This window comes from Emys orbicularis, chromosome 8 (genome assembly GCF_028017835.1).
Source record: "Emys orbicularis isolate rEmyOrb1 chromosome 8, rEmyOrb1.hap1, whole genome shotgun sequence".
Lineage (NCBI taxonomy): Eukaryota > Metazoa > Chordata > Testudines > Emydidae > Emys > Emys orbicularis.
The window spans coordinates 46,911,526-46,925,012 of record NC_088690.1 but is presented as its reverse complement, the minus strand read 5'-3'; the positions used below and the strand labels follow the sequence as shown (position 1 = coordinate 46,925,012).

The following is a 13,487-nucleotide window of genomic DNA, read 5'->3' as shown; positions in this document are numbered from 1 at the left end:
CCATAATTGGATTCTGAGTCACTTACATATACCACAGCCCTAGTTTTGTACCATCCATTTTTGTTTCCTCATTTATTCTGAACTGTCAGTCTCTTCCTGAAGAAGAGCTCTGTGTAAGCTCGAAAGCTTGTCTCTCTCACAAACAGAAACTGGTCCAATAAAAGATATTACCTCACCCACTTTGTCTCTCTAATATCCTGGGACTGACATGGCTACACCAACAATGCATACAACAGATTCTCCCAGGCAGTTCTTTTCCCTGTGCAAAATCAAGAAGTTCTTTCTCAAATGTTTACTCAATCTTTCTTCAGGTAAAATCCCAGTGGCTGCAATGAGAGTTTTGTTGAGTAGGGACTGAGTAAAAACTTATCAAGGACTTCAGAATTTGGCTTTGATAATTACAAACAAATGAAAGCTGTCTAAAACAGGAAGAGGTGTAAGTGGATTTGGAGCCCAGCAATGGTATTATAAATTAATTCTCTGATAATGTGACTCCAGATGTCTTGGAAAACATGGAGTTAATTCCCCATGGATCTGCACACAAAGGGAACCTTTAGTATGTGGATCATGTCCTGTCTTGTGTGGAGGAAATTCCGTCACCTCCATGACACTATCTTGCCCACTGGTGGATGGCCCTGTATCATGAGGAGATCCCACACAACATGTGGGTTCTGGGGGCTGGAAACCCTGCCTACCAGGTGAAAGCTCTATCTCGTGCTCCAATGGAACAATTCGGGTAAACTGTGATTGTAACCTTGCAGAGCTCTTCTCTCCTTCCACCTCTTCGAATGAGTGTCCACAGAAGTGGGCATTTTTTCTTGCATGTACCTTGTAATATTGTACATTTTAAACTTTTTTTAAAGTGAGACCCTGTGAATACCCACATATAGAAAATGGAGCATTAACTGACTATTATGAAAATCACAAAGAACGAGCCTTTCCAGCACAGTTAGGTGTGTCAATTTACTACAGATGTCTTGATGGTTACGTATCTGAAAGCAAGACGCCGTGGCCTCTGATCACATGTACTAAAACGGGCTGGTCTCCTGCACCAAAATGCCTTAGTAAGTAAAATTGTGTTTGTATTATTTTGTTCAAAATTCTATTGTAGTATAACTAATAATTATATACAGCAATGGACAGAACCAGGACTGTGAGGGAGGGTGGGTGTTACTACAACGCTGCTCCATTCTGGCCCCTTGGCTCCCCCAGCAAAGACTGTCATCCAAGGACATGAGTGTCTCTTTAAAAGGATACTTCCTCACATCAGGCTGCAGCATCAGCGTTAAAAGGAGCACATACTTGGAACAGGCCTTCAATAAACCGGTTGTAGTATTTGCAGAGGGGTTGTTTGTATTTTGTTGTTTTTTTCCCCTCCTTTTTGCTTTCTCCTTATTGCTGATCCCTCAACCAGCATTTCTGTTTCTCTCACAAGGGAATAGGATATGAATTGGTATCCCTCTGAGAGTGAGAGTGCTAGTGGAAGGTACTGGGATCTTGTGGATTTAGAAAGGGAGGGAAAGATCAATAACCTGTGTGGAGAGAGACCTATGAGGAGGGGTATTTTGTGTTGTGAAATTTTCTTCATGAGGAGAGGCGTAGGTGGTTCTTTTGTCTTTGGGATGTTCAGTTGTAAGAAAGCTGCCTGTGAGAGTGACAGAACTATAGGAATTCTTTTCTCTTTTTTGCCATTGCCCATTTGTGCACGTGCGTACACGCACACTCTCTCCTGCTCTGTGGGAATATATTGTTTCTTAGAAGACTTTTACAGCTTGCCCTGGAGATTACTATTTTAGGCTGCATATGTTATCCTTTTTTCAAGGTTGCTCTTTGGTGGCAAAGAGGGTGGAGTGCCACTGCCAGATGCTCTGAATATGGAGGCCTACAGCTGGTGATCCTGACACATGCTAAGTCTGCTTTGCAACACTCTAGCCATACAAAGCAGATTTAAAGCTGACCTAAGTAGCCAACTGAAGACTCCTCTATATCATTCCACTTTGGAGTCTCAGGCCATCCATCAAATAACTTAATCTAATAACTGTCTATAAAACTTTCCCTCTTATTTGTACAAAGACTAGCCAAATTCTGGTTGTTTTCAAAATCATACAAAACTACAAATGAAAGAAACTTTAACAAGTCATGTAGACTCTTTTGACAATTGTATGATACATCAATATCATACAAATAATAATCTCTATACCCCTAACTAGATATATCTCTATACCCCTAATATTAGATACATAGCTAGGGTATAAACATAGCCTAATTCTCAGTCTTACACAAAATCATAAAATTATGTTCTTCAAATAAAAACATCAACTGTTAATATCATTATGAACAATTGCATGTAGTACTTCATATACACAGATACTTTTCCTCGAAATTAATAATCATCATCATCATCATAATATTTGGTTGTATTCCAGTAGTGAGAAGAGGCATAATCAAGATTGAATCCCCATCACTTTGTACTGACGCAGTAAGAAACAGTGTCTCCCTCAAAGAGCTTGCAATCTAAATAAACAAAACAGGAAAAAAATGGAAGAGAAAGACAAAGAAAGGTGTAATGACTTGCCAACATTCACACAAGTTAGTGTCAGAGCCAAGAATAAAACCCAACTCTCCTATTGGCCAGATTAATGAGTGGAGGCCCCCTTTTCATCAACACAGTATTAATAAAAGCAAAAAAGTACCCTGCTTATGACAATCAACAAATCATGTATATTACTGAATAATCATGAAAAGAAAATCAAAGACAATGAACAGAATAAACTGCCTGGATAAACATAAAAATATAGAACATTAAGAGTCAAATGAAATGCTTCATATTTAAACTGGCATCTTGCAAATTTTAAGTGCTGCAAATTCAGTTATTGTATCTTGAAATGACAGTGTTTGAAATAAATCCCATTCAATTGACATAATAGCCAGAGCATTAAACTTTGTTTCTGCCATACTTGACAGAAGACAACTTTTTTTAAGACAAGCTGAGACAATGATCACTCTGCTTCACAATTGACAATGGGTACAGTCAAATGCAGTCTCCACGCAATATAAATATTCAGGAAAACATTGCTCAGATATTTATCATGCAAAAATGTGGTGATTCCAGTAACACTTTTATCCCGCATGTCACCCACCCTCCCTCACAGTCCTGGTTCTGTCCATAAATTCTGAAAATTGATACATTTTGGCGAAAAGCTGAGGTTCTAGATCATTCAAGTAAGCATTGAGCAATGTGTGAGTGCATGTTTTCATTTCCCCTTCACTTAGCTTATTTGATCAAGAAATGTAAGCAAACTGAACCTTGTGGATAATTAGTGTACCATTAACAACTTCTTTTTAGTTCTGAACTTAGCTTATGGAGGATAACATAAAAGCAGTCAACCTCAAATTTCCCTTTCCCTCAAAGCAGTGTCACTTCTGCCATCAGGAAATTTTTGCTTTACAGTATGTTTGTGTACTTCATTGTTGGACTCATCAGCATAACCTCCCAATTGTTTTGCTTGCTCCTCAAAATCATCAAAATGACAGTGTAAGCTTGTGACAAATGCTTGAAAAGAAGTCAGAAAATTAACAGCAACGACAAGATTCAGACCTGGCTTTTGAAGCTGTACACTAGTTTTGTCAAACCTTTCTTGTATAACGTTCCATAAGATACTAATACAAGCAGTTTCCAGGCTGCACGCTTTCTTGTACAATTGTGCTTTCCTCTGAGTTTCAACACTTTCCTCAGCATTGTCCATCATTTCTTTCAAACAACTTTGAATGCCCTCATATTTCACTACAATTGTTTTACAACATTCAGCATGACAGGACCATCTCATATCTGACAGGTGTGACAAAGTTCCTCCTCTGCCTGGGTGGGTCCTTCGCTTATTGGCGGATTTGCTCGCCTCAGAGATTCACGGCAGCCCTCAGTTTGGCCACTTTTGCCAGTGGCTCAAAACTGCCATTCACTCAGCTAACCTCATCACTGGCCAGCATGGGGAAAAGGAGGAGAACAATCCCCGCAGTCTCTGCTGACCCACCTAGTGGGTCGAGGGACAGGCCAGAGACCTTCCGCTCTGGTGGGACCCACAGTATCAAATAGGGAGTTGGGGGATGGGGGGAATCTGGCCCAGCCCTCTACTATGGGTTCCAGCCCAGGGCCCTGTGGATTGCAGCTGTCTACAGTGTCTCCTGTAACAGCTGTGTGACAGCTACAATTCCCTGGGCTACTTCCCCGTGGCCTCCTCCCAACACCTTCTTTATCCTCACCACAGGACCTTCCTCCTGTATTCTTGTATTCCTCAGGCCTCCAGCAGTACACCTTCTCACTCTCAGCTCCTTGCACGCCTCTTGCTCCCAGCTCCTCGCATGCACCTCACTAACTGAAGTGGAGTCCTTTTTAAAACCAGGTGCCCTAATTAGCCTGCCTGTCCTAATTGATTCTAGTAGCTTCTTAATTGGCTCCAGGTATCCTAATTAGCCTTCCTGCCTTAATTGGTTCCAGCAACTTTCTGGTTGTTCTGGAAGAGCCCATTATCTTTCTCAGGGAAAAGGGACTTGCATAATCTGGGGCTAATATTTCTACCTTCTATCACTCTTGTTTAGCCCTGTGATCTCACTCCCATTCCTGTTATCTCATTAGTTGTTCCCCGCAGTTATTTGGTATCACGGACCTGTGGATCCTCCCCTTAGGCTGCGGGGAGGTCCTTTAGCAGTGGGCTCTGCCCGCCCACTTCCTGGCTACCAACAGGATCACTCTCCTGTATCCATTTGGCCTGACCCTGTCACACAGGGTTTTTAGGACAAGGAGAGGTTCTTGTTTCCTTTTGATAAGATTGTTTTGTAGAAGCTTCCATGCCTGTGCAACACCACAAAAAAGATACAGTTTCTGAACAAAACTGAAACATTTATGTCTTCCATGCAACAATCAATACTGCAAGTCCCAGCTAAGTTCAGAGAAGAGCTGTGCATGGCACATACACAGCTAGTGGGTTTACTCTTTTTTGATATAAGCTTGAAGATCTTCATACTTTTCAGACATGTTACTTTTGTTATTGTATGACTGATCTCTGCAGTTTTCAATAGCATTGTCATTTGCATCCAATAAACTGTTCATGGTCTGGAAGAATGACTTGCCCATCTGGCTTTCAGTTGGTATAAACCCAATTAAGTCCTCTCTGATGGCACCATGTAAGCAGTAGCATAAAATGACAGATAACTGACTTCATGGGCGATATCAGGAGTTGAATCTACTATCAAAGAGTAGTATTTTCCCTGTTTGGCTTCAGTTACAATCAGGGCCAGCTTTAGCAGGTGCAGGGCCCCACGCCGGGACGCGAATTGTCTCGCGCCCCACCGCCCCAACTCCGTCCCAGCCCCGCCCAGACTCTGCCCCCTCCCTGCCCCATTGGATCACTCCCCAAATCCCCACCCTGGCCCCGCCCCCAACCCTGCCCCTCACTGCCCCATTGGATCCCTCCCCAAATCCCCGCCCTGGCCCCGCCTCTTCCCCAAGCACGCCTCATTCCTCCTCCTCCCGCCTCCCTCGCAGGCTTGCGCTGATCAGCTGTATGGCGGCACAAGCGCTGGAGGGAGGGGGGAGAAGCAGGACGCAGCTTTTTTTTTTTTCCGCTCCGCTGGCAGCCCCGGATGTTGCGGATCCCTCTTAGGCGCGGGGCCCCATTCTGGGGAATCGGCCGAATCGGCTTAAAGCCGGCCCTGGTTACAATGAATTCCAAAACCTTATGAGCTCAATGAAATCATCACAGTTTGTTTTTGACAAGTAGGATGGGTGACCTTTCCCTTTGTTTCCATAGTGTTTAATATGCTCTCTTACAAACTGGTCAAATTTGATGATGGCTTCAAGAATATCTAGATAATTTCGGTTCTGAGGAAAGCCAATAACTTCCTCCCTTCCTCTAAATGCTAAACCACATTCATCAAGAAGCTTAATAAGTGTCATAATATGCCTTAAAATGTCTTCCCAGTTCTGGCTGGAGGGGTAACTAATTGGGGTAATGAGAGGTTGGGGAGCAGAGCTGGAGAGGCAGAGAATCCTAAGAGTCCACGAAGTCTTTAGCTAATGCCAGGCTTTCTCAGATTCGTGCACAAAACATTTTACAAAGCCAGATTCTTTCTACTTTAAGTGAAAAATTTTGAATGCCAGTTGAAGAAAACTGTAATCTATGGGTCTTATCCATCTATTATGCAGAATTTTTCATGGAGCACCTGTAAATGTCTTCTTGTCTAACCAGCTGTTTTCATGGCCCCTCAAAAGGTCCGTCTACACCAGGGATCGGCAACCTTTGGCACATGGCTCATCAGGGTAAGCACCCTGGCGGGCCGGGCCAGTTTGTTTACCTGCCGCGTCTGCAGGTTCGACCGATCGGGGCTCCCACTGGCTGCGGTTCGCCGCTCCAGGCCAATGGGAGCTGCAGGAGGCGGCATGGGCCGAGGGATGTGCTGGGCACCGCTTCCCGCAGCCCCCATTGGCCTGGAGCGGCAAACCACGGCCAGTGGGAGCCCCGATCGGCCGATCCCTGGTCTACACAGTCCATGGCAGAGAACCTCCAAGTTTGTAGCAAGAGATTTGGGCTTGCAGAGGTTGCGCTGCTACAGTAAAAATATCTGTATAGAGATTACAGCTGAGTCTGGAGCTTGGGCTCTGAAGCCCACCCCCCCATCCCCGTCAAGGCATCAGAGCCCAAGTTCCAGCTCAAGTCACACTATCTACACAGCTGTTTTTAGCATGGTAGCGTGAGCACCATGAGCCTGAGTCTGTCAACTGAGGCTTGGAGACTTGCTGCTGTGGGCTTCCACTCATTGTGTAGATATACACAGAAAGTCTCCGATTCTGTTGCCCCTACCAGTTGTCACAGCCTGATACGTATTCTTGCTCTTCTTCAGCTCAGCTACAAAACCCACCATATGGCCTAATTCTAAACCTGACTCCAAGCATGGGCCAGCCCTTCTGCTTGGCTACTTCCATGCCAATCTACTCTTCCCCTTCCACCTCCTGTGAAGATGCTAAAGTTTGCCGGAGGAGAGGTCTGCTTCCCTCCAACTTAGCAGGCTCACTAGCCACCAAATGTGTTTTTATGCTGGAGCTGGGAGCTGCACTGAATAGACATCCTATGACCAAAGCCTCTCCCTGACCTGCTCCAGACCCCACTAGTTCAATGCACCCATATGACTCACCTCCTTCTCCCCACATTCCTAGTAGTTTACAATGCAGTTCAGTAGTAGTTAAAACTATAAGTGCTAAGAAACTAGAAAGTACAATTATATGCCCCCCTGTGATCATACTTTTACAGGGTGGTTTGGTTGGTGTGAACACAATCAATTAACATTTTTGTTGGAAAACTGAAATTCTAATGAGTAGGCATGAGGATGTATAAATATCTGCCTATGTATGAATTTTTCAGTTTGTAGCTTATTCTATTTTCAAGTTAGAAGTGGCAGGAATATTATGAATGGGTTTTGTGTAGTTTTGGTCTGTTTTATTTCTTTATATATTTTTACTTTTCATAAAGGGCTCATTTTTTAGGTCTAGCTGTTTGAACATTTTTATTCTACACTTGGAGAGTGGGGGTAGGACAGGGAACCCACCTTATATTAGTTATAAAATTGCTCCTTGAAAAAGCTACTTCCCATGAAAAGTTAAGAGAGGAGTTGATCAAAACAATGTTTGTAATGGAAATATTTTCATCACAACCTTAAGTGTGGAGTTGTAAATCAAATAGTGCTGTGAATGTGCATAGGACTTCCACAAAGCACAAAAAAGAACAGTTACTTTTCCAAACACCTTACAGTTGAATTCTGACCAATATATTAAACAGGATGACAACTCTAGTACAAGGTCAAAAGATTCAGACTCTTGTGGCAAGCTATTTTTAATGAGGGATCTGAAGCAGAAGGACAGTGGGTACACACAGTGGGAAGCTTTCTGAGTATAGGCAGTGTCCTGACAGAAAATGCAAAGTCACAAGTACTCCACAACTTCAATCACACTGTAATTGCCAGTCACACTTTCCTGGCATTCACAGCTCATGGAAGTGGGTGGGGAAAAAAGGTTAAAAAATATTCAGGGAATCAGAATTTTGGTACCAAACCTTGTTCTTTGCTCCTAGGCTGTCAGGGACCTTTACACTTCATCACACTAGTCCAGTGACTGAGCATGGGGAGAAGGAAAGTAAGAGATGCTTCCTTTGGCTGTTGGCCCTCTCCTGTCACCTTGTTTATCCTGGGCTGATGATGTGATTTCCATTATAATGGCATGATTTAAACAATCCCATTACACCTGACTTTGGTTTTTATTTTGGATTAATGGAACTTTTCAGCTAGTGCCTGAGCCTGAACATAAACCCAATCAACAGCAATGGTATCTATGTCCCTACATGTTGGTGTTTCAGTACCTGTATCATTTGGATTCTGTAAAGATGCTTTTTGTTTTAATAATCCGATTCAATGAGCATCATAGTGATACCTATAAATAAAATACCTTGAGGGAATAATATGATTGATAACGTCTTCTGGAGGCTAATGCTGTAAATGAATCTGTGTAGACACCACTACTTAAGAAACATATTGGGCAAGATTTTTTGGCTGGTGTAAAATCAGTGTCGTTCCATTGAGGTTGCTGTTTTGCACCAATTGAGAATCTGGCCCGTGTGACCCAATTCTTCACTGTCTTGCATCTTGTGTAATTATTTACAACTGTGCACAGTTGATATAACAAATTTCAGGCTGGTGGAAAAATCAAGCTCTTTGATTCATATTTGAAAATAAAGGTCTTTTCAGTATAAAGTACTACAGTACTATGCAGCAAGAAGGTCTTATTTGAAATATTTTTTTTCCAAATAAATAGCTAGTTTTGAAGAGGGTGGTTTGTTTTGTTTTGCTTTTTCTTTGTTAAATGTCTGACTTCCATTTGCTAACCGAATGTAATCTTTTTTTTTCCTTTAGAAAAGTGTTCTACTGGTCGTTTGGAAAATGGTAGATTTCTGTCTGGCTATTGGAACACCTACAAAGAAGGTGATGAAATTTCATATGAATGTTCTGATAATCTGCGAACCAAAGTTACATGCACAAAGAATGGCTGGTCACCTACTCCAAGTTGTACTTCTAACAGTAAGCAACATTCATGTTCTATTGATCAGCTCGTTAAAAAACTTGTAGACGTATTACTATCATCATCTGCCTGAAATGAAAACAAAAATGCCAGTCCTAGCAGGTGACTTGTCATGACAATGCACATTTCTGACCTGAGTAACTGTGCGATCATATTGCATTGACCTTCAAAGTTCTTCACCCAGCCCCTGACTGCTGTTTATCACCCCTGCTTCTTCTATGTACGGTGACCAGGTGTCCGGTTTTTGACCAGAACACCTGGTCAAAAGGGGATCCTGGTGGCTTCGGTCAGCACCACTGACTGGGCTGTTGACTGTCCAGTTGGCAGTGCTGTGCAGCGGGACTGGCAGGCTCCCCGCTAGCCTCAGTGCCACTTCCAGGAAGCAGACGGCATGTCCCCCCTCAGGCTCCTACCTGTAGGGACATTCAGAGGGCTCTGCACGCTGTCCCAGCCCCAAGCGCTGCTCCCACAGCTCCCACTGGCCAGGAACCATGGCCAATGGGAGCTGCGGGGGCAGTGCCTACAGATGGGGCAGGGCGCAGAGCTGCCTGGCCACACCTCCGCATAGGAGCCTGAGGGGGGACATGCTGTTGCTTAAGGTAAGTGCTGCCCGGAGCTTGCACCCCTGAACCCCTCCTGGGCCCAAACCCCTGCCCCAGTACTGACCGCCCGACTGCCCTCTGAACCCCTTGGTCCCAGCCTGGAACACACTCCTGCACCCCAAACCTCTCATCCCTGGCCCCACCCCAGAGCCTGCACTCCCTCCCACACCCCTTCCCACACCCCAACCCCCCTGAGCCAGCCTGGTGAAAATGATTGAGTGAGGGTGGGGAGAGCGAGCGATGGGGGGGGCAGAGTGAGGGGGAGGCTTGGAGGAGGGGTGGGGTAGGGGGCGGGGCAAGGCTTTTCGGTGTTGTGCCAGTGGAAAATTGGCAACCCTAGTTGTTTCATTTCTAAAAGTTAGATTGGGGTTGGGACAGGTACCAGGTATTTCTTTGTCTTCTGTATAGAGCTAAGCATATCTTTTTGTAATAAAATAATAATAATAGTCCCCAACCCCTCTGCCCAACTCTGTTCTTCCTTAACTCAACCCCATAGCCATCCTTATTCCCACCTCTCAGCACTAAAAATAAAAATGTAGCTGTGGCCACTTGAGCTGTGGGAGGGGCTAGCCTCCCCACATTTGATCCTGTCAAAGATCATAGGTATGTACTGAGATGGCTAGCCACTTGCATCACCACAGCAGTACTCCTATTTTTACTGTGCTAGTTTGATTGGAGCTAAAGCTAAAGTATGTCTCTTCATGCTAGAATTTACAAGTTTCCAACTCTTATGTAGACATACCCACAGTCTCAGTGCCTGGCATGAGTGTGGCCCCTAGGAGCCAAGAGACACAATTGCAAGGAAAGTTCTTCTCAGCCCCTGCCACCTTAGGCTAGAGCATGTTCAGTACAGATGGAATCTTTAGAGAATAATCAAGCTCCAAACCTGTACAAACTGTGACTTTCATAGATTTATAACATGGCCAAATTTGGGTGCATTTTTCTGAGGACAGCAAAAGGTAAATCTTTGACAACAAGTGGACACCACAGCGAAATGTTGAGTCCCTGCTCCAAACCATGGAAGTGCTAGAGGTTCTCAACAAAACAGCTCTAACAATAACTTAACATTGACAAAACAGAATATTTTACTCAAACATCAGTCTCCGAAACAGTGAAACCGTTTCAGATTCAACTTTTCAAAACAAAACAAAAAATGATGCTGAGGCAGACACCAGACATGGAAAATTTCAATCCAAATGGTTAAAGTCTAACAAAGTTACAAGCAATTATAAATGGGATTTTATCATACAGAGAATCAGGCAAATTTAATAAAAGATGTTACTATTAGCTCCACCTAATATTTATAAATTGTGACATTTAGCCACTGGTCTGGTCTGTGTTTGGGGATAGTGTGGAGGCAAATTTCAGAGTGTTAGCCATGTTAGTCTGTATCAGCAAAAATGACGAGGAGTACTTGTGGCCCCTTATAGACTAACAAATTTATTTGGGCATAAGCTTTCGTGGGCTAAAACCCACTTCATCAGATGTAAGGCAGCTCCCAGCTTTTCATGTACTGCTATATATATCTTCCTACTGTATTTTCCACTGCATGCATCTGATGAAGTGGCTTTTAGCCCACAAAAGCTTATGCCCAAATAAATTTGTTGGTCTATAAGGTGCCACAGGTACTTCTCGTTTTTGTGGAGACAAAGTAATCCAGGGAGCAGTTGTGCTCCAGGAAATCCTATCTTTCCTCCAGTTCTCTACCAGGCATGAGTTGTGTGTGCATTATACCATCTTTTAGGATAATGTAGCATGTTCCTCTGTCTATACCTGGTCAGCACTTCTGGATGTTGCAAAGTGGGATAAAGCCATGGCTCCACCTTGCCCCTCTGCCTCCTCTTCCTCCAGGGAGTGGCTTGCACAGTTTGTCTGGTAGCTCTGGGGGCTTGAACATCAATTAAGATATTATGTGTAAAATCAAGTCATCAACCTCCATAACAAAATTCAGACAAACACATCCTGCCTCAAAGCCTCATTCCCTCCCTATCTCTACTCTCCCCAAATGCCCAAGAAAGTGGATGGGCTGTGCAGTGTATCCTGGAAGTCAGCAAATTCAGGGAGAGAGTGAATTCCAAAATTGAATGCCCCTCCAGGATAATGCCCCGCTACCAACACCCTCTCCTTTAAACTGAGGGGGTCTAGCATGAATGCTCTATTGATCACAGCTGTGGAAATATTGCAGTGGGAGAGGCTGTCTCTGAAGAAGGTAGGTTAAGTGATAATGTCTCTGTGATGTTTAGCACTGTCTTTCTCACTGATGAGCCCCTTATGATTGTCAGGTGCATTAAACCATGAAGCTGCTTCACCAAATTACTTGTACATACAGCACATACAACAAAAAGAGAGAACTTTCCCCACAAAATAAGAGCTGGCAGTGTCAGAATCAAAATGACCATTTTCAGTCCAACCATCTTTTAGATTGGCTTTGAGAAATCAGTATCAGGAATGATTCTGAGAGATAAAAAACACTGATATACACTCTGATTTCTTACCTTCCCCTCCCACTGTCCAAAAGTATGAAGGAACTTATTGTTCAAAAAAATTTTTAATAGCATTCCTCCATTTCATTTCAGGTGTACCTCTTCTCGTGGTCACTCTATACCTATGAAAAGCATGTTAATTAACAGTATTTATCTTGAGATAATGTCATACTCTCTCTATTTTAGAAATATGTGAAAAAGTTGAGATACAGAATGGTTATTTCTCTGAAAGTAAGAACAGATTTACTTTAAATGAGGAAGCAACATATAGGTGTCAGATTGCTTACACGACTCCAGAAGGAAATGAGGTGGGGAAGACACAGTGCCTTCGAGGAGGATGGACTCCTTTACCAAAGTGCATTAGTGAGTAATTTAATGATTGAAGAACTCTCTACTTTGTCACATTGCTCCTTTTTTCCTCACTAGAGGATGAGCACCATGTTCAGGTATGGGGAGAAGCTTCAGCTTCATGTGGGGAAACTTACAAGGCTGAGGCTCCTTGGGTTATGTCTTACTATGACTGGACAAAATTAATCTATTATTTGGGGGAAGTATTACCATCATAAATAAAATAACTTACCATTGACTGATCAGTATTTAAATCATAAAGACATACATTTTATGTAAAAGCATCAGAGCACAAAATTTTAAAAACTTTCTTCCAATTGTTGTCACTTTAGGTATCTTAGTTATCTTCCTGGTTTCGGGAGTTCCTTCTCTCCAGATGAGAGGAAATATGGTGATTAAAGTGGACAATTAAATCTCCCACTTTTGTGGGATAATAACTCCAATATTAACCCAATCCAACTGGGGGTCATCTCTTCCTTTTATTCCAGGCTGCCTTATTTCCTGGCTATTCCTCTTTTTACCCTATTAGTATCCACATACACAGAACACCTTTGTGCATAAAAGAATTTGCTTATAATTTGTCTTCAAATGAAGTCCATTCCATCGCACAGAGAAGAGTATTAAATAAACAGCATAGCTACCAAGACCTAGAAAATCCCATCTAGATTATCTGTCTGTGAAATACATGAACTTTAACCTGTTTGCAGTTCTGGCTCTGCAAAGTGGTGTCCCGAACGATAGCACCTGCAATAGCTCTTGCACACTGGAGTGTTTCACACAAAATAGTCTACAAAATTCTCTCAATAAATGAATAAACCTTCCTTTGGATGCATGGCTCTTTATTAAGTAGCCTCCCATATTTCCAGTCAAGAATAATTCTCATGTTTCTACAGGGAGGAGATTCCCTGCAATTTGTGACTCATTTGGAAATCA

At 43.0% G+C, this 13,487-nt stretch overlaps 1 protein-coding gene across 1 annotated transcript in view; it reads left to right on the top strand.

The window, feature by feature from the left end:
* The window catches only part of CFH (complement factor H), a 135,762-nt gene that overhangs the window by 23,025 nt on the left and 99,250 nt on the right, over nucleotides 1–13,487 (top strand). The window contains exons 8-10 of the mRNA XM_065409917.1: nucleotides 864–1,064; nucleotides 8,956–9,120; nucleotides 12,393–12,569. Coding sequence (XP_065265989.1) covers nucleotides 864–1,064; nucleotides 8,956–9,120; nucleotides 12,393–12,569 — 543 coding nt within the window. The remainder of the gene's footprint in view (nucleotides 1–863; nucleotides 1,065–8,955; nucleotides 9,121–12,392; nucleotides 12,570–13,487) is intronic.